Source organism: Camelus dromedarius, chromosome 16, assembly GCF_036321535.1.
Source record: "Camelus dromedarius isolate mCamDro1 chromosome 16, mCamDro1.pat, whole genome shotgun sequence".
In the NCBI taxonomy this organism is placed as follows: Eukaryota; Metazoa; Chordata; class Mammalia; order Artiodactyla; family Camelidae; genus Camelus; species Camelus dromedarius.
Window position 1 is genome coordinate 11,548,979 of NC_087451.1, and position 19,181 is coordinate 11,568,159.

The 19,181-nt window shown below is 34.9% G+C and overlaps 1 protein-coding gene across 2 annotated transcripts in view; it reads right to left on the minus strand.

Annotated features, from left to right (window-relative positions):
• Positions 1-19,181, minus strand: part of TRIM37 (tripartite motif containing 37) — a 101,510-nt gene that overhangs the window by 57,750 nt on the left and 24,579 nt on the right. For both annotated transcript variants that reach the window (XM_010990425.3, XM_031468038.2), the window contains exons 10-12: positions 14,910-14,960; positions 13,682-13,763; positions 11,927-12,003 (exon numbers count right to left, since the gene is read on the minus strand). In XM_010990425.3, coding sequence (XP_010988727.1) covers positions 11,927-12,003; positions 13,682-13,763; positions 14,910-14,960 — 210 coding nt within the window. The remainder of the gene's footprint in view (positions 1-11,926; positions 12,004-13,681; positions 13,764-14,909; positions 14,961-19,181) is intronic.

The window sequence follows — 19,181 nt, forward strand, 5'->3', positions numbered from 1 at the left end:
ATGGGGGAAAAAAACCCCCAAAGTCCACCAACAGATGAATGGATAAACAAACTGAAGTATATAGATACTATGGAATATTTTTCAGCCATATTAAAAATAAAGCTCTGATACATGCTTCAACATTAACTGAAGCCTGAAAACACTATGCTAAATAGAAGCCAAACACAGGTGTCTAAGACTAGGGGAAAGAAGGGATGGGGACTGTTTACTTAATGGGTATGAGGTGTTCTGGGGAGAGGTGGTGATTGCACAATACTACAAATGCACTAAGTTCCACTGAATTGTGTACTTTAGAAGGGTTTATTATATATTATATGAATTTCACCTCAAAAATTTCTATTCCTATTTTAAAAGTGATAGTGACTATATATAAAGTAGATAAACGAGGACCTACTGCACAGGGAACTACAGTCAATATTTTGTAATAACCTATAATGAAAAGGAATCTAAAAAAGAATATATATATGCATAGGTATAACTGAATCGCTTTGCTGTACACCTGAAACACTGTAAATCAACTACAATGAAAAATTTTTTTTAAAAAAGTGAGTAGTGAAAAACTCAAAACTCATAGAGAAACAACCAAGAATATAGAAAATCTGGGGAGCAAGACATTAATGCAGATGGTTAAATACATCCAGGATCAAGACAGGTAAAATTTAAAACAATATTGTTTTTGAAAATTTTGGGGGTTTTGTATGAGAAGGCATAAAATATTTGAAAAAAGATCATTTTAAAAAATCTGCATTAGTTCTTTAAAATCATGACAGACATACACTTATGTTTCTATTAAATATAGCAATTAATCCAAGTTGAATTATTTACAGAGCATCTCAACACTCATCTTAGATAAAACTAAAACCTGAAATTTGAATATCCAACTTAAATTCTTTCCTGTTATCAAACTGAAAGTCTGAATAAATTTAACAATTTACAACTAAAAATTTTAGTCTCATTAAAACAACTCCCCCAGGGAAAGTTCTACTCTTTTCTTAAGTAACTCAAAGAAATTCCCTTCTCTAAAATGAAAGTCAACTCAGTAAGTACTGTTAAGCATCAATTCAAGGATGTCACTCATCTGCAAATTTCCTCTGAAAGCCTACACAAGTGTATGCTAACACATACATTTATTGAGATATTTAAGTATAATGAAATTATGAAAGTACTTCAGGGTCCCAGACGTTATTAAAATCTACTAGATAACAATACAATGATTTACAATTTTATTTCATATTTTGACAAACTACCTCACTGTTAAACTCTGAATTCCATAATTGAATGACATTTCAATAGTTATTGAAAAAGTATTCAAAACCATTCTCTAGGCTTTCTGAAGTGTTAACAGGATTAACAGATTGGTAAGATGTCTGCTTTTATCCAAACAGAGTATTCTCATTAAAATATTCAGGTAATATCTAACAAATCTTTTTGATGAATGGTATTTCACCATCACTGATAATGTTATTACTGTTTATAAGACAATGTAAACTTCAATAAGTTCCCAAAGTGTATATGGTCAATATAAGCAAAAGCACCAAGATGAAACCTGTGCCAAAAGCAGTAGAAATGTCACAAAATCTACACATCATTAAGAGGAGAATCTTCCCACAGCAAGAAGCAGAGCTATCGACACACTTCGTTTCATTGTGCTTCTGCTTTACTGCACTTCACAGATATAGGTTCTTACAGATTGAAGGTTTGTGGCAACAATGCATCGAGCAAGTCTAACAGTGCCATTTTTCCAATAGCACTTGTTCACTTCATGTCTGTGTCACATTTTGGTAATTCTCACAGTATTTCAAACTTTTACATCATTACTGTTATACTTGTTATCATGATCTGTGACCAGTGATCTTGGATGGAACTATTTTGGGGCACCATGAACTGTACACATATATGACAGCAAACTTAACTGATGAATGCCACGTGTGTTCTGACTGCACAGGCTGGCCATCCTTCCCCTCCTACCACCGCCTTCCCACTTTACCTCTCCCCTACCCCCATCTCCTTCCCTCTCCTTGGGCCTCCCTATTTCCTGAGACACAACAATATTGAAATTAGGCCAATTAGTAACCCTAGAATGGTTTCTAAGTGTTCAAGTGAAAGAAGAGTCGCACGTCTCTTACTCTAAAACAAAAGCTAGAAATGATTAAGGTTAGTGTGGAAGGCATGTCGAAAGCCAATAAAGGCTGAAAGCTAGGCCTCTTGTGCCAGTTAGTCAAGCTGTGAATACAAAGGAAAAATTCTTGAAGGATATTAAAAGTCTGACTCTACTGAATTAAGAAAGCTAAACAGTGTTCTTGGTGACACGAAGAAAGTTTCAGTGGTTTAGATAGAAGATCAAATCAGCTACAATATTCCTTACACCAAAGCCTAACTTTGGGCAACAGTAAGGCCCTAACTCAATTCTATGAAGGTTGAGAGAGGTGAGGAAGCACAAGTTGGAAGCTAGCAGAGGTTGGTTCATGAGGTTGAAGAAAAGAAGCCATCTCCGTAAAATGATGCATAAGGTGAAGCAGCAAATGCTGATATAGCAGCTGCAGCAAGTTATCCAGAAGATCTAGCTTAGATAACTAATGAATAGATTTTCAAAGTAGTCGAAACACTCTTCTATTGGAAGAAGATGCCACCTAGGGCTCTCATATTAGAGAAGAGAAGCTAATGCCTGACTTCAGAGCTTCAAAGGACAGGCTGACTCTCTTGTCAGGAGCTAATGCAGCTTGTGACTTTAAGTTGAAGCTAATGCTCGTTTACCATTCTGAAAATCCTTAAGAATTATATTAAATTTACTGTCTGTGGTCTATAAAGAGAAGAAAGCCTGATGATAGTGTATCTCTTTACATATGGCTAGATGAATTCTTGAAGCCCACCGTTGAGATTTACTACTAAGGAAAAAGAGTTTTTGCGAAATACTACTGCTCCTTGACAATGCACCTGGTCATCCAAGAGCTCTGATGGAAATGTGCAAGATTAATGCTGTTTTCTTGCCTGCTAAACACATCCCTTTTGCAGCCCGAAAATCAATAAGTAATTCTGACTTTCAAATCTTATTATTTAAGAAATGCATTTCGTAAAGCTATAGCTACCACAGATAGTGACTCCTCTGAAGAATCTGGGCAAAGGAAATTGAAAACTTTCTGGAAAGGATTCACCAGTCTAGATGCTATTAAGACCATTCACCATTTCAGAGAAGAGGTCAAAATATCAACACTACCAGAACTTTGGAAGAACTTGATTTCAACCCTTGAGGATGACTCTTGAGGGGTTCAAGACTCCAGTGGAAAATTAACTGCCAATATGGTAGAAACAGCAGAACTAGAATTAGAAGTAAAGCCTGAAGATGTGACTGAATTGCTGCAACCTCATGAGAAAACTTTGATGGATGAGAAGTTGCTTCTTATGGATGAGCAAAAAAAAAGGTTTCTTAAGATGGAAACCACTCCAGGTGAAGATGCTGTGAAGATTGTTGAAATGACAACAAAAGATTTATAATATTACATAAACTTAGTTGATAAAGCAGAATCAGGGTTTAAGAGAACTGACTCCTATTTTGAAAAAAGTTCTACTGTGGGTAAAATGCTATCAAACAGCACTGCACTCTACAGAGAAATCATTCATGAAAGGAATGCGGCAAACTTCATGTTTGTCTTATTTTAAGAAATCGCCACACCCACCCCAGCCTTCAGCAACCTTACCCTGAGCAGTCAGTAGCCATCAAACAAGGTAAGACACTCCACCAGCAAAAAGATTATGCTCACTGATGGCTCAGTGATGGTTAGTATTTTTTAGGAAGAAAGTATTTTTTTTCTTGATTTTATTTCTTTTTTTTGAAGTTTTTTACAAACCCTTGTGTCGAGGGCTGACTTTCAATAGATCGCAGCGAGGGAGCTGCTCTGCTACATATGAAACCCTGATCCGAAGCAGGTGGTCTAGGAATGGTTTAGCACCAGGTTCCCCACGAACATGCAGTGCATGATGGGCAAAGGGGCGGCCACCTTTCCAGCTGTGCCCTACGTCCCAGAACAGAAGTACTCTCGGCACGGGACCCCAGTCCCGACGCACGGCGGCGCGCAGGCACATGGGCGACAGCCTGGCGGCGAGGAAGAAAGTATTTTTAAATTAAGGTATGTACATTGTCTTTTTAGACATAATGTTATCGCACACTTAATAAACCATAGTTTGAACATAACTTTTATATGCACCGGAAAAGCAAAAATGTCACGTGACTTTTATTGCAGTAGTCTGGAACCAAACCTGCATTATCTCTGAGGTTATGCCTAAAGGTAAGAAAATAAATTAATAGACAAGAGAACCAAGATTAATGGTGGTAACAGGGATATGAACAGATCCTGTAATCACTGAACTTCTTATAATTCTGCCTAAGATCAACCACCTTCCAATTACAAGGGCTGATTTCAGGAAATCAGAGCTTTTGGTTAAGAACAAAGAATACAGCAAAAGAAAAATCTGTTAATAAACAGATTGCAGTTTAACAATGTTGAACTTGAGTGAATAACTTAACTAAGCCATTGTATTTTCATCTCTGAAATGGAAATGATAAGAAAAACTATAGCTCACAAGGCAAGATTTTATGTACTATTATGTAAAGTTATGTAAAGCACAGTGCATAACACAAACCATATATTCCGCAGACGTCAGCTGTTACAGTAACAATACAGGTGAGTCCACTGATTGGGAACGCAGCCATGACTAAAAAACACTTATAACTCAAGGCCAGAATCCTTTCCATAATACTAGCATTATTCAAAGGTTGACTCACCAGTGGTGGCAAGAATATTCTGCAAAGGTTAGTCTATGCCAGAGGTGGTTGTGTAGGCTGTGTACCACTCAGGGGTCGGTCCCTATGATTCTTTTAGCAATACAAACAGTCAAAACCACCTTCATAATAACGCTAAGATGTTATCTGCCTTTTTTGCTGTGTTGACATTTGCACTAGTGATTCAAAAGCAATGAGAGTTAAAATGTACCAGTAATCATATTATTCACCGCTACACACTTCCAGATGGAAAAAAATTTTTTTCAATGTCTCTCAAGAATGTCTTTGATGAAGTAGTAAAAATGATAAATGTTATGAAACCTTAACTCTTGGTGTCACAAATGGGAAATATGGGAAAAATGCACTTGTGCTGCATAATGATGTATAATGGTTGTCTTGGAAAAATCACTTTGTTCAACAGAGTTCCAAGCTCATTAGTCACTTTCTTGTGAAACATCAAACTGAAAGAACTGACAAACAATAGTTCTTCAGTTGTGGATACATGACAGACATTTTCTGGACCAAAACAACTACGGAAAAGAACTGTCAGCATTTGTTGCCGATGATATAACACACACTTTCAAGTGAAAAAAAAAAAAACTCTAAAATTTGTATGCACATGAGCTCAAAAGCTTTTCAGTAATTCAAGACGTTCATTACGAAAATGGTGATATCAATGAAATGTAACTGCTTGATAGTACATAGTGAAATGTGTCAACTGTGTATTTAGTAAACCATTATTTTCCAAATGATCAATGCATGTTGTTACAAAATCAAGCATGAGTAAAAGATCCAAGCAAAGTACAAGACAGACCCATGAAGATTTTACTGTTATTTTTTCTTTTTTGAGTAAGACAGCTTCAATAAAATGTAACTCAAATAAGCTGCACATATCTGAAGCGTACAATCTGGTTAAGTTTTCACATATATATGCATATGGCCATAAAACCATCACCATTACCACAATCAAGATACTAAACATATCCATTGTCTCCCAAAATTTCCTCTGCATTTTGTAATTCCTCCCTCTTACCCCCTCCCTCCACCCAACTTCAGGTGAGCCTATTCCATCTAAGCAACCACACACTGCATTCTGTCACTGTGGATTTAGTTTGTATTTCTCTAGAGGTGTATATAAGTGGAATCATATATATGTGTTTTTTTATATGGTTGCTTTCACTAAGAATAATTAATTTAAAAGTCATTCCTGTCTTTGCAATGTATCAACAGTTTATTACTTTTTATTGCTGAGTGTAATTCCATTATATGGACATACTGAAATCTGCTTAGCTATTCATCTGTTGGTGGCAATTAGGGTTGATTCTATTTGGCTACTCCAAATAAAGCTACTATAAACATTTCTGTAAAAGTCTTTGTACAAATATATAGTTCCTTTTCTCTGGGGTAAATATCTAGAAGTGGTTTAGCTGAGTCATTCGGTAAGTATATGTTTAACTTTTTAACAGACCACCAAATGGTTTACAAAAGTGGTTTTATAATTTTATTCCCACCAGAAACACATGAGACTTCAAATTTCTCTATATTCTTGCCAACATGTGGTATGACCTTTAATTTTCTCCTGCTTTCTCCAGTAAGTTTTATTGTTTCAGGATCTAAATCTAAGTCTATGATCAATTTTCAGTTAATTTACATATATAGTGTGAGAGATGGAGCCAAATTCAATTTTTTGGTATATGAATATCCAAATGTTCAACCACAATTCGTTGAAAAGAGTATATACATTATCCACAGCACTGCCTCTGCATCTGTCAAAAATTAGTTTATGAATGTGGGTTTATTTCTGGAATTGTAGGTTTCCCCCACTTTTCAAAAGTTCGCTTTATGACAATTCACTTTTTAAAAAGGACCTATATTATATTAGTATCTGTTTTTGTTAACCAAAAGAAATCTGAAGAGAAATTTTGCTTTTACAAAAAAGCTGAAAAGTAAAATTAGCGTTCAGTGCTTGTTTTGTACTAAGTATTACAGAGGCATACCAAGCAGCAAGAGTGGCACCACCGAGCTCCTTCCCTGGGAACTACACCCAGCATCTCAGCATCAAGCCACCATGGCTTTGAATTGAGTATATGAGTATATATGCTTTCTCCTGATATATTTTGTGCATCCGTTAGCAAGATGTGTTCTAAGGTAATTGCTTCTTCACTTTGTATCATTTCAGTTTACAAAAGGTTTCATTTTGGATAGTACTCTAATTTTGGATAGTGGAGGAAACTTACACATTCCATTGATCACTGTGTCTGTTCTTATGCTAATACTATGATGTATCATGTTCATATTGTGCCTTTATTATAAATCTTACAATCATATAGTGTTAGCCTTCAAATTTTGTTGTCCTTTTGATTTCAATTTTCTCTACTGTGTTTTTTTAAAAATTCCATTGCATTCTGCTTTGATCTTTGTTATTTCCTTTCTTCTGCTTACTTTCCATTTAACTAGTTCTTTTTTCTAGTTTATCACAATAGACGTTGAGATCACTGATTTAAGACCTTTCTGCTTTTCATATACAGGCATTTAGTCCTATCAATTTCCTCCCACTTACTGCCTTAAGTAGCATACTACAAATTCTGGTATGTTGTGCTTTCATTTTAATTCAGTTCAAAACACTTTTTAAAAATCTCTTATGATTTCCTCTTTGATCCAGGATTTATTAAGAAGTGTGTTATTTAACTTTCAAAAACATCAGATTTTCAAAATATGTTACTAATATCTAAATTAATTCCACTATGGTTTAAAAAACACATAATCTGAATGATATGAATCCCTCTGAATTTATTCAGACATGTTCTATGTTCCACAGAATGGTCTGTCTTGGTAAATATTCTGTGCACACTTAGGAATAATTTGTATTCTGCTACTGCTGGATCAAACGGTCTATAAATGTCAGTCAGGTCAGGTTGATTGCTAGTGTTGTTCTGTGTACTATATCCTTGAAGATTTTCTGCCTACCTGTTCTATAAATTGAAATAAGAGCTTTTGTCTATTTCTCCTTATACTTCTATCAGTTTTTGTTTCCTGTATTTTGAAGATCTGTTAGCAGGGTATAAACAGAAATGTTTAGAGTCGTTATATGTTCTATTCACTAACTGATCCTTTTATCACTATAAAATAAATTTCTTTATCTGATAATATGCTTTGCTTTGAAATATACTTGATAATCAAGACTTGGTCTTGATTAGTACTAGTATGGCATATCTTTATATTTAAAGTGCATTTCTTCTGGTTAGCATATACTTGAGTTTTGCTTTTCTTTGGCAATCTGACAACCTCTGCCTTTTAATTGGGGTGTTTAGACCATTCACGTTACTATATCTTGGTATTTGTCCCATCTGTTGTTACCTGTTATCTTGTTCTGTCTTCATTAAGATTAGTATTTGTTTATAATTCAATTTTATCCCCTTTGTTTATTAGCTATATATTTTTGTCATTTTAGCAGTGGCTTTAGTTTATAGTAGTGGGAGACTGAATAGTGTCCCCCAAGTATCCACATCCTCATCTCTAGAACTGTGAACATTACCCTTTTTGGGGGGGGGGGATTAGACTTGTTTATTAATTTTTTTTTTTAATGGAGGTACTAGAGATTAAAGCCAGGACCTCCTGCATGCTAAGCACACACTCTACCACTGAGCTGTATGTACCCTCCCTCCGAATGTTATCTTTCATGGCAAAAAATGGGAGTATACAGCTGTGACTAAGCCAGGGATCCCAAGATGAGACTCTCCTGGAAAATCCATGTGAACCCTAAATGTAACCATAAGTGTCATTATAAGAGGAAAACAGTGGAAGAGAAGAAAGAAAGAAAGAAAAGAAAGAAAGAAAGAAAGACGGAGGGAGGGAGGGAGGAAGGAAGGAAGGAAGGAAGGAAGGAAGGAAGGAAGGAAAGAAGGAAGGAAGGAAGGCAGGCAGGCAGGCAGGCAGGCAATGTGACCAAAGGCAGAGATAGGAGTGACACAGTCACAAGTCACGGAAAGCTGACAGTGAGCAAAAGCTGAAAGAACCAAGGAATGGATCTCTCCCCTAGTATCTCTGGAACTACTAAAATCCTGCCAAAACCTGGATTTGGGCCTAGGAATAGTTTCTGGATTTCTGGCCTCCAGAACTGTGAGGAAAATTTTTTCTATTGTTTTAAGTGGCCAAATTTGTGGCAATTAGTTACAGCAGGCAAGAGAAAGTAATAGAACAGTATATATCTTTAACTTACCATAGTCTAGTTTAATTGCCAGTATACCACTTCACATACAGTGCCAGAATCTTACATTATATTTCCATGTTCTATCCTTTTGGCCTATAAATACCATACTATACTATAAATGTTGTCATGTATTTTGCTTCCATGTATGTTGTAAATCCCAAAGTACAATGTTATTATTTTCATTTAAACAGTCAATTATCACTTAAAGTTACTTTAATAACAGAAAAAAAATTTTATTTACCCATGCAATTTCCATTTCTGGTGTTCTTCATTTCTTTGTTTAGATTCAGAGGTCCAACTGGTATTATTTTCCTTCTATCTGAAGCCTCTGCTTTAACATTTCTTAATAGTTCAGGTCTGAAAATATCTTAATTTCACTGTATTTTTGCTAAGTACAGAATTCTATGTTGAAAACTTTTCCCTTCAATTCTTTTAGAATGTTGCTATATTTCACTTGTATTGTTTCCAGTGAGAACTCTGAATTCATCCTTATCTTTGTGCCTCTAAATATAACGGCTTTTTTTCCCACTGCCAGTTTAAAATCTTTTGTTTATCATTGGTTTCAAGCAATTTGACTATGATGTGCTTTGGTATTTTCTTCATGTTTCATGTGCCTGTTGTTCACTGAACTTTCTAGATCTGTGGGTTTAAAGTTTTCATTAAAGTTTGGAAAGTTTTCACCATTATTTCTTTACTTTTTTCTTCCCACCCCCTCCCCTGGAGGACTCCAGGTATCTGTACGTTGAGCTGCTTCAAGTTGTTGCACTGCTTTGGAATTTGTTCTCCTATGTTCACAGTTTGGATACCTTCTACTGCTATGCCTTCAAGTTCATTAATTTTTTTCTTCTGCAATATATAATCTGTCATTCATACCATCTAGTGTATTTTTCATCTCAAATATGGCTCATTCTCAAGAAGTTCAATTCGAGCCTTTTGTATCTCCCACATTTCGATTTAACTTTTAAAAACAAATGAAATGGTTTTAAAAAACCATCTTAAATATTCTCTAATTCTCACATGAGAATCCACGTTTTTTTGTAAGATGCACAAAGATTTCAAAAAACACAAAACAAGTTTTCCCATCATTATTTTGCTTTAGAGAAAGTTCCTATTCATAGAAATATTATTTGTTAATATGCAATAGGTTTATTATTTTTAAGTGAATTAATTTTTAAAATTTGTTTTAATTTCTAATTCAGAAAATATCAGTAGATATAACCCACGTTAAAAAAGTTCTTACTCAATTTAAGTTGATTACTCTCCTCATTATTGGTTATGTCTTCCTGCCTCTTTGCATGCCAATTAATCCTTGATTAAACAAGATATTGTAAACTTAACTTTGTGGGATGCTGGGTATTTTTGTGATCTTATAAATTTTCTTGAGCCCTGTTCTGGGATGCAGTTAGGTTACTTGGAAACAATTTCATCTTTTCAGGTCTTACTTTTGTTTGTTAGATGGGTCTGGAGCAGTGTCCAGTTTCCCACTACTGAGGCAAAAATTTCCTGAGTACTTCATCCAGTGCCCCATGGATTACAAGTTTCTCCACTGTAGTGGTGGGAATAGACACAGTTAGTGACCCTGTATGAGCACCAGACACCACATCCTCTAATCCTTTCAGATGGTTCCTTCCCCAACCTCAGGTAAGTTTCTTCACATGCATGCCCTAAGCAGTACTCTGCTGAATATCTGAATGGAATCTCTACAAATCTCTGGAGTTCTCTGTGCAGCTCTCTCCTCTGGTTATTCTTCCAATGCAGCATTCTCTCATCAACTTAGGGAGTCAGTCAGGCTCGACTGCAGTTCTGCCTCCATGTGTTACAGCCTGAAAACTCTCTCAAGGTTGTAAGCTGAGGCAATCATAGAGCTCACTTGTCTATTTCTTGTCCCTTGGGGTCTGCTTTCATTTGTTGTCTCATGTCCAGTGTCTAGGAAATGTTTTTCTTTTTGGCTGTTGCAGAAGGGTCATCCCTGTTATTCCATCATAACTAGAAGCAGACATCTCATACTAAAACAACAGATTTTAATATAATAGAGTAGAATAGAATAAAATTCCCTGATATGGTTCCAGGTTTCATACTGCAAATCACATTTAACAATTTTGGTGTAATATCAAAGATGATTTACAGTTATCTAAAACTGCTTTTTAAAGTGTTCCTCCCTAACAAAAAGTAGATTAATGGTTGCCAAGGACTGGGTGGGGAAGGGAAGGGAAAGTGACTGCTAAAGGGTATAGGATTTCTTCATGGGATGATGAAAATCTAAAATTAGATACTGGTAATAGATGCGGAACTCAGTGAATATAGTAAGATCTACTGATTTGTACACTTATTTATAAGGTGGATTTTATGGTATGTGAATTATATCTCATTAAAAAAACCTTTCCCCAACTACATATGAAATCCAAAATCTGAGAGGCCAGATTTTATACATATACTTCAACCAAAACAATTTACTGCAATAAATTGACTAGCGAAGCAAAAGTGAGAATTCAGCCATCTTTAAGCCAATCAGAGATTTTTAAAAATACAAAATGATACCAGCTTTCTCACCAAATATTATTTTGCTTTAGAAAAATAGCTATTTTTCAAGAATATATTACTTATGTTAATACATAATAGGTTTATTGTTAAAGTGATTAATAAAAATTCAAAAAGTTTCTCAGTTTTAATTTCTAATTCAGAAACTATCAATAGATATAACTCCAAAAGGAAACAGTCTTTTGTGTTCCCAATAAAATTTAAGAGTACAAAGAGTCACCAGGTCATATGATTTGAGAACTGCCAGTCTATGCCACCATACTATGCCAGGGATTCCATACTAGTATACATTTTAACAGACATAATATAGTAATTAATGAAAGAATTAATTTAAAAAATGCTACAAGGAAGGTATGTAAACACACACTAAAGTTTGTTACTTCACTGAATATCATACTTACTTGGAAGTTTCTGGCAAGCCAGCTGAGAGTTCCAGAAACACAGATAAGTAGTAACCCCGAACAACTCCATTTCCATCCTTAAAAAAAGAAAAAGGCAATATTGACTATAGCCAAGAGGTAGAAGCAATCAAGTGTCCATCGACAGATGAATGGATAAACAAAATGTGGTATATACATACAATGGAATATGATTCAGCGTTAAAAATTCTGACCCATACTACAAAGTGGATAAACTTTAACATTATGCTAAGCAAAAGAAGCCAGTCACAATATGTAGAATAGATAAACAAGATTATACGGTATAGCACAGGGAAATATATACAAGATACTGTGGTAGCTCACAGCAAAAAAAAAAAAAAAAAAAAAGTGACAATGAATATGTGTATGTTCATGTATAACTGAAAAATTGTGCTCTATACTGGAATTTGACACAACATTGTAAAATGACTGTAACTCAATAAAAAAAATGTTTAAAACTGCAAAACAGGAAAAAAAAAAGCCAGTCACAAAAAGACAACATATGATTCCATATATATAAGATATATATATGGAACAAATGTACAGCTCCGGTACAGGATACACTGATAGCAGGGGAGGCTGTACATGTGTGGGGTCAGAGGGTGTGTACAGAACTTTCTGTACTTTCCACTCAATTTTGCTATTAGCCTAAAACTATTCTAAAAAATAAAGTGCATTAAGTAAATTTTTCAAGACATACATACATATTAACCCCTCCCCCCTCCCAAACCCCCATAAACATTTACTTATGTTACTCCCTAGTTCTATTCATGACAGAAGCCTAGAAATAGTGACCAACCTGGTCAAAATGAGCATCCAGTTTGGTCTTGGAATATAATTTTCCCACTAAAATCAGGGCTCTTTGGATAAAATGGCCAATTTCAGCTACAGAGTAGGAAATGTACAAGATGAGACTAGAACACCTTGCCATGGAAGAAAATAAGAAAGCTAACTACTAGTGTCACTACTAGGCTATTAAGGTCAGAGCAAAGTGACACAGAAGCCAACTTAATGAGATTAAATATGTATAAATTCATGAATTCCTAATGATAATTACTTTCAGAAAACAAGGGAAATTGATAAGTAACAGGAAAGAATTCTGCCTCTTCTATATAAACTGTTATTTTGGGTAACCAAATAATAGGTAAAGGGAAGCATCTCTTTATAAAAGGATTACAACTAATAAATAATCACTATCTTGCAACTCCCAGTGAATTAACAGATGTAGGCAATGAGCACCAATATCCCAGAGAGATGCAACTAGATATGATGTGATAAAAGCACACTCTACTGCTTATGTTCTTGACAGTGGAACTGACTATGCATCTCATCATACCACTGGATCCAGCTGCAAATTTGCAGCACATACACAGGTCAAAGAAACATACTGGAATGCATCATGAGTATGCAATGAGCATACATGTGTTTTTGATGACCTTCTGTATATTTTATTTTTATTTCAAAAATGATTTTTAAAGTAAGAATTTTAAACATGTCTTCTAAAGATAAATATCTTTCTATAAACAAGAAGTAAAAGATTCAGTAATGTGCTGGGGTTTATACTGTTCATATTTAACTCATTTTTTTCATAGATTTAGCCCATAAGCCCTATAAAGAAACATAAAATTGTCATTGCTTTAATCCCTTACTCCACTAAAATAGTGAACCAGTGTACTACAGAACCCTGAAAGAAAGATCTTTGTTTCAAAATTTATTAGTAATAAATGAAAAACTTACTGGGTAAACTTTTAACCTCCAACAAAGTCCTGAAACTTGAAGAGGTGGACTGTAAACAGGATCTGCTCTCTGGCGCAAAGTACTGAAGTAAAAGAAAACCAACCAAATCCCAAGATCAAAACTGTTGTGAAACAACAACAGGCAAAACTAAAACCCAACCACTTTATTTATGTTACTTATTTGAGTCCTGGACAAGTAAATGAAGGCAACTGAAGAAGTCAGAATTCCACTGTGTAAGAGTATATATGCTTAAATTCTGAAATAAAAGAAACTTTAATGATATAGGTAAATATTCAGCAGTATCTTTTCAGTTTTCAGGTTAAAAAAAAACCTCAAAAAATTGTCATTTAAGGGAAAAGAAAAATATAACTGTCTTGAATTTAATTACCACTTCAAAAAGGAGTTTTCTCCCATTAAAGTATTAAAAAAAAAAAAAAGATGTGTTTCTTCCTCACATTCCTATGGAATACTCCTTCTGTAATACAGAAAAAACAAAATACAGGGAAATCCTCAGAAATTTTTTATTTTAGCCACAAAATTATCCCATAAGAAAAAAAAAAGTTAAACAGAGTGGTATAAATTCTCACAGTTTGGCCTATTTTGATGGTTATCAGACTCTTAGAGTTTCTCTTCCCAAGGTTAAGACCTTATATTCTTGGTTCCCCATTTCCATGCAGCCCTTTAAGACAAGCCCTCTAAGACCTTTGTGTTTTAAGATCTTGGCTTCTAATCTTAGAGAAAAAGCAGTATAAGCTAACAAAATTAGGATGCAAATTACAAAACTTACAAATTTCTTACAATGTCCCCTCATCCACAATTTCGCACTTTGCACTAAGATAAATGGACGCAAATGGACTTCTTCCCATGACTCTTATTTCTGAAGACGAGTGGGAGGGCTCACCAATCTCTATCATCCCATTTGCCTCACCTTATTAGCAAACGCTAAGTGAACTCTCTTCTTAAAAAAAAAAAAAAAAAAAAAAAAAGGTTCCTTTCCCCAGAATAGAGAAGAAATCTGTCCTGAAGATATAATACAATCCAGAAACATGACCTCTATGTTTCTAATAGGAAACTTGTTTCTTCTAAGACTACATACTGAGTGACACAGTTCATTAGGTCTGTCCTACTCTTGCTGGCTCTTACTTATGTACACATCTTCCTGGCTCTTACTTATGTACACATACCAATGGGAAAAAAACCCAACACCAAAGTTGTCAAAAACTCTTACCTGAAATTCTCTAAAACAAATGTAGCTGAATCATAAGATGGTACCAATTCACTAAAAAGAAACAAAAGGCAAAAAAAAAAATTATTTGGCTTATTTAAGCTTAAAATTTCATTTAGTTAAAACACGAAGTCCCTCAGTAGTATCTTGAAAACCTTACTAAGTCCCTAAAAATATTTTTAAAACCTTTTAAAATATAATATAAATCAAATGAATTCATAAAACCATCAAAATCTGACATCAATAGTTTGCAATTAAATCGGATACTCAACAAATACTTTATAAAAGTTTTTTTAAGGCAATATGTGATTAAGTATTAAAATAAGTATAAGAGACATTTAAAAAGTAGTCATGGAAATAGGAAAAGGAAGAAATTGGTGCTTAGGCCAGGAACCTGAAATATGAAACAAATAAACTTGTTTAAAAAAATAAAACAACAAAAGGAAAAGACATTACAATAAATCCCCAAACTTCCTGCTTCAGAACAAATTATGAGGAATGTTGACAGATCTTAAATACTTTGAGACTATTTACTAGCAAATAAATCTATACAATTTTATAGGATAAGAATATATAATCACATGGGGGCAAGTAGGATGAACACATTAACAGTTTCTTGGCAAGGCAAGATACCTCAAGTAACTTCAGTTCTATGCACTATTCTCCAAAGAGAACTGAATTACAACCACAGGAGACAGGCAAAGGGACAGTCCATTCTGCTGATAACTATGCTTTGAATATGCGAATAGTCTGTAGTACTGTCATTAGAACACCTCAAAAGTCAGAGATAGTAAAACATTTATGATAAAAACACTATCCTACATAGTGTTGTAACACATTTATATATTTAATATATAAAATTTAAAATGTACCAAAAAGATAAATCAAAAGCCATTTCACCACATACTCAGATATATTTTCTAAAGTTCAATTCATGAAAATGTGTTATTACCAAAATAAGATATAAGATACATCTATAGCATAACACTGTGATGGTACCTAATCAGAGGTTTACCAATGGAAATATGGTGCATATAATTAAAAACACATTAGTCTTTATTTTATGTTAAGTATGTATAGCTAAATAGCTCCGGTCTTTTTCACAGTTAAGTAGATGTATTTTACCTAGCAACTGTTAACTGTATAGCTATTACCCAACTGTCAAGCACCCCTAACCAAATCCCTAGGCAGCTGAGACTCACATTCCTCATCCCTACACCCTTTTGTCTTGTCTGGTTAATCCCTACTATTTCTAACAGATTAGAAGTCACATACCTTTGGAGGTGTGCTAAAACTTCTCCCCATGATACACTCTCCTAGCACTCAATACACACAAACCCCAGTTAGCAGGACTAAGACAATTAATGCCTTGGAAGCCTTCCTGGAACCACAAACCTAATCAGAGCTCCCAGGAATTCTCCCCAGGATAGTCTTCAAATTTGGTCAAGTTATGACATGCTTTTGGCTATAATTTTGTGCAACTTCCAGTCGTACAAATGTTGGTCAGTTCTCCCACCAAACATTCTTCATAAAGTCTACAGACATCAACCAACCCCCAGTTTCCTGCTGATCTTCTTACTGTTTCTTCCACCATGTCCTTAAACAGTGTGATATAATTCCTTTGTTGTTACTGTTATTTTTATATTAAGACCAGACTATCATCGTCATATTTTTATCAGCCAGTAAGAGTCAAAAGGGTTCACCAAAACACAAAATAAACAGAATACGGAGATGACACGTTTAACTCAGAACAGTGAGATAGAAAGCATATGAGCTAACAGGTATAAAAGCCATCTAACCAAGAGGGTACAGGATGGCTCTCACTTGTTGGGAAAAAAGGTCACATTCAGAACACAGAAAACAACTATCAATCCTAGGGTATTGTGATATACTCCTACATATGTATAATTTTTTAGGAAAACTTTTCAGATACAAATAACATTAAAACAAATTAGTGCTACGAGGAAACATTAAAAACAGGATACATGTACTTCCTCTATCACCAGTCATCCCATTTTATTTTATTACTACTTCAATCATGTATCTTTTTCACTAAATCATAACCTGAGGCAGCAAGAACTCTACTGTGCTCACTACTTCTACCTAGCACATGCCTGGAACATAGATGGTATTCAAATATTCACGGAATGGAAAAATGTTCACAAATACTTGCTGGAAAATTCTTGTAATTTGGTAGACATATTTGCTCCAAAATGTCTCTTGCTTTCTTTACATATATACACAAAGCCATACTGACTGCTAAGCCATCTAATTCTACCAATCCTACCACCCTTAACTATTTATTAACATCTCCACATTATGCTCACGCATTCATAGGTTATCTACAATTATATTGGTGCTACCACTCTTTGCCTACAAATCAGGCACAGTTTCATCTTCTCAAAGCTTTCTCTATTTCTATACTTCTTCTGCTCTGGTTTTTATGTCTGGATTCATTTCATGATGATGTCAGTGAATCTTAACAGAATATGGAGCGACTAGCCCCCAAACATCTCTAGCCCAATAGAAAAATACTGATCTGCAAATTTTTAGACCAGAGACTTCATCATGACTTAAGCAATACAGGAAAGAAAAATAGGACAAGTATCCATTTTTTCCTTGAGAAAACAGACTGGTCAGCTACACAAAAACTGGTTTTCCACCCCGATTTGACCATTTCTCACGAAATTACAACTCTCTGTAGACTGAAAGCTACACTATTCTACCATTTAAGTCCTCTCTGCGGCCATCTACAATGCACCAGCAAAACAGTCCTTCAAACCCTGGTTGAAATGATTTCCCTGCTGAGCTCCAAATATAGCAGCTCTTATCACATTCCCATATTTTGATTCATACATACGTATCCTATTCTCATCTACCTAATGAAATCCTAAGTATCTTTCAAGGTCTTCCACAATTCCTTTCTAGGCTATAAAGTCATCTTGACCAAACCAGTTTCTACACTGACTTCTTTTCAGAATTTCTGATATAAGACAGAATATATCTGAGTAACAAGTATTTGATTTTAATATACAAATCTCTACCATTTAATGTGGAATATATACCCAATAAGATTATTACTTCCTCTTCCATGCCTCCAATGCAGCACCTACAACAGTGCTGAGCATATAGATAATCTTTAATAAATAATACTAATTGGCTCCATCACCAATCATCAACTGATAGAACATAAGGCAATCAGTCCCATGATCTCAAAGTTTAGAAACAATCACCACATCTCTGCACATCTGAACTTTGGTCTATAACTGAATGTCAGTGAATGCTGGTCTTTCTTATTTGGGCCTCTTCTTTGCTGATAAATCCATCAACAGATAAATACCTGCTTCCTATATATTACAAATCATAAGCTGAGTTTCTAATAAAAATTACAGTTAAATTATAAGCCAAAATTTCCAGTAAGATAGTAAGGTTTACTGAAAAGAAGGACCTAAGGTGACATTTTCGCATGGAAAGCTCCTTAATTATCAGGGTGGGCAGGGTGGTTTTCTCCTTATTGATATGCCTCCTCCCTCCCTATCTCAATCTCAATTTCAGTTCCTTCCATCTATACTCCCCCAAAAAAGGTAGTGAAAAGAAGGGATTATTGGAGTTCTGAGTCCCTTGAGTAATTAGAAAAGAAAATCAAAACAATCCCTGGATGTGATCGAGACTGACCCTTGAGAAGTCTAAAGCAGAGTTGCCTGACCGATGAGCTGCTGCAAGTGGTATCAGTATAGGAGTTTACCTGTATCAGTGGTTCCCAAACTTTAGTACAGAATTAGGGTGCTCAAGATTCATCTTCTGGAAACCATTTCCAAAGACTGTCAGGGAGCAGATCTGAGAATTTGCATTTTGGACAAACACTCCAGCTGGCTCGGATTTAGGAGATCCATGTACCTTTCACTGGAAAATCTTTATCTTTATATATAGTATCTATATCAAAACTTATGTTTCATTCCACTGGTGATGGATGGAATAATTCAGAAAAGAATCTTCAAAACTGAAATGGCTGACCACACTATCAAAGAGACAGCCTTGGGATATTAATGAACATCCTTAGTTGACTCAAATCTACTCAATAATAGCCAATACCCAGTCCTTTTAATAACATTCAGTGCTTAAATAAAATATGTATCAGTTTGTTCATTCAGAAAGAAATAAATACTTATCTAACTGGTTAGGGAGAACTACCTGAGTTCTAGCTGTCTGCAACAGCATTCTTTTGAAACAAACATAGGCATCTGCACATAAACTTCAAATAAAAATGAAGTTAGA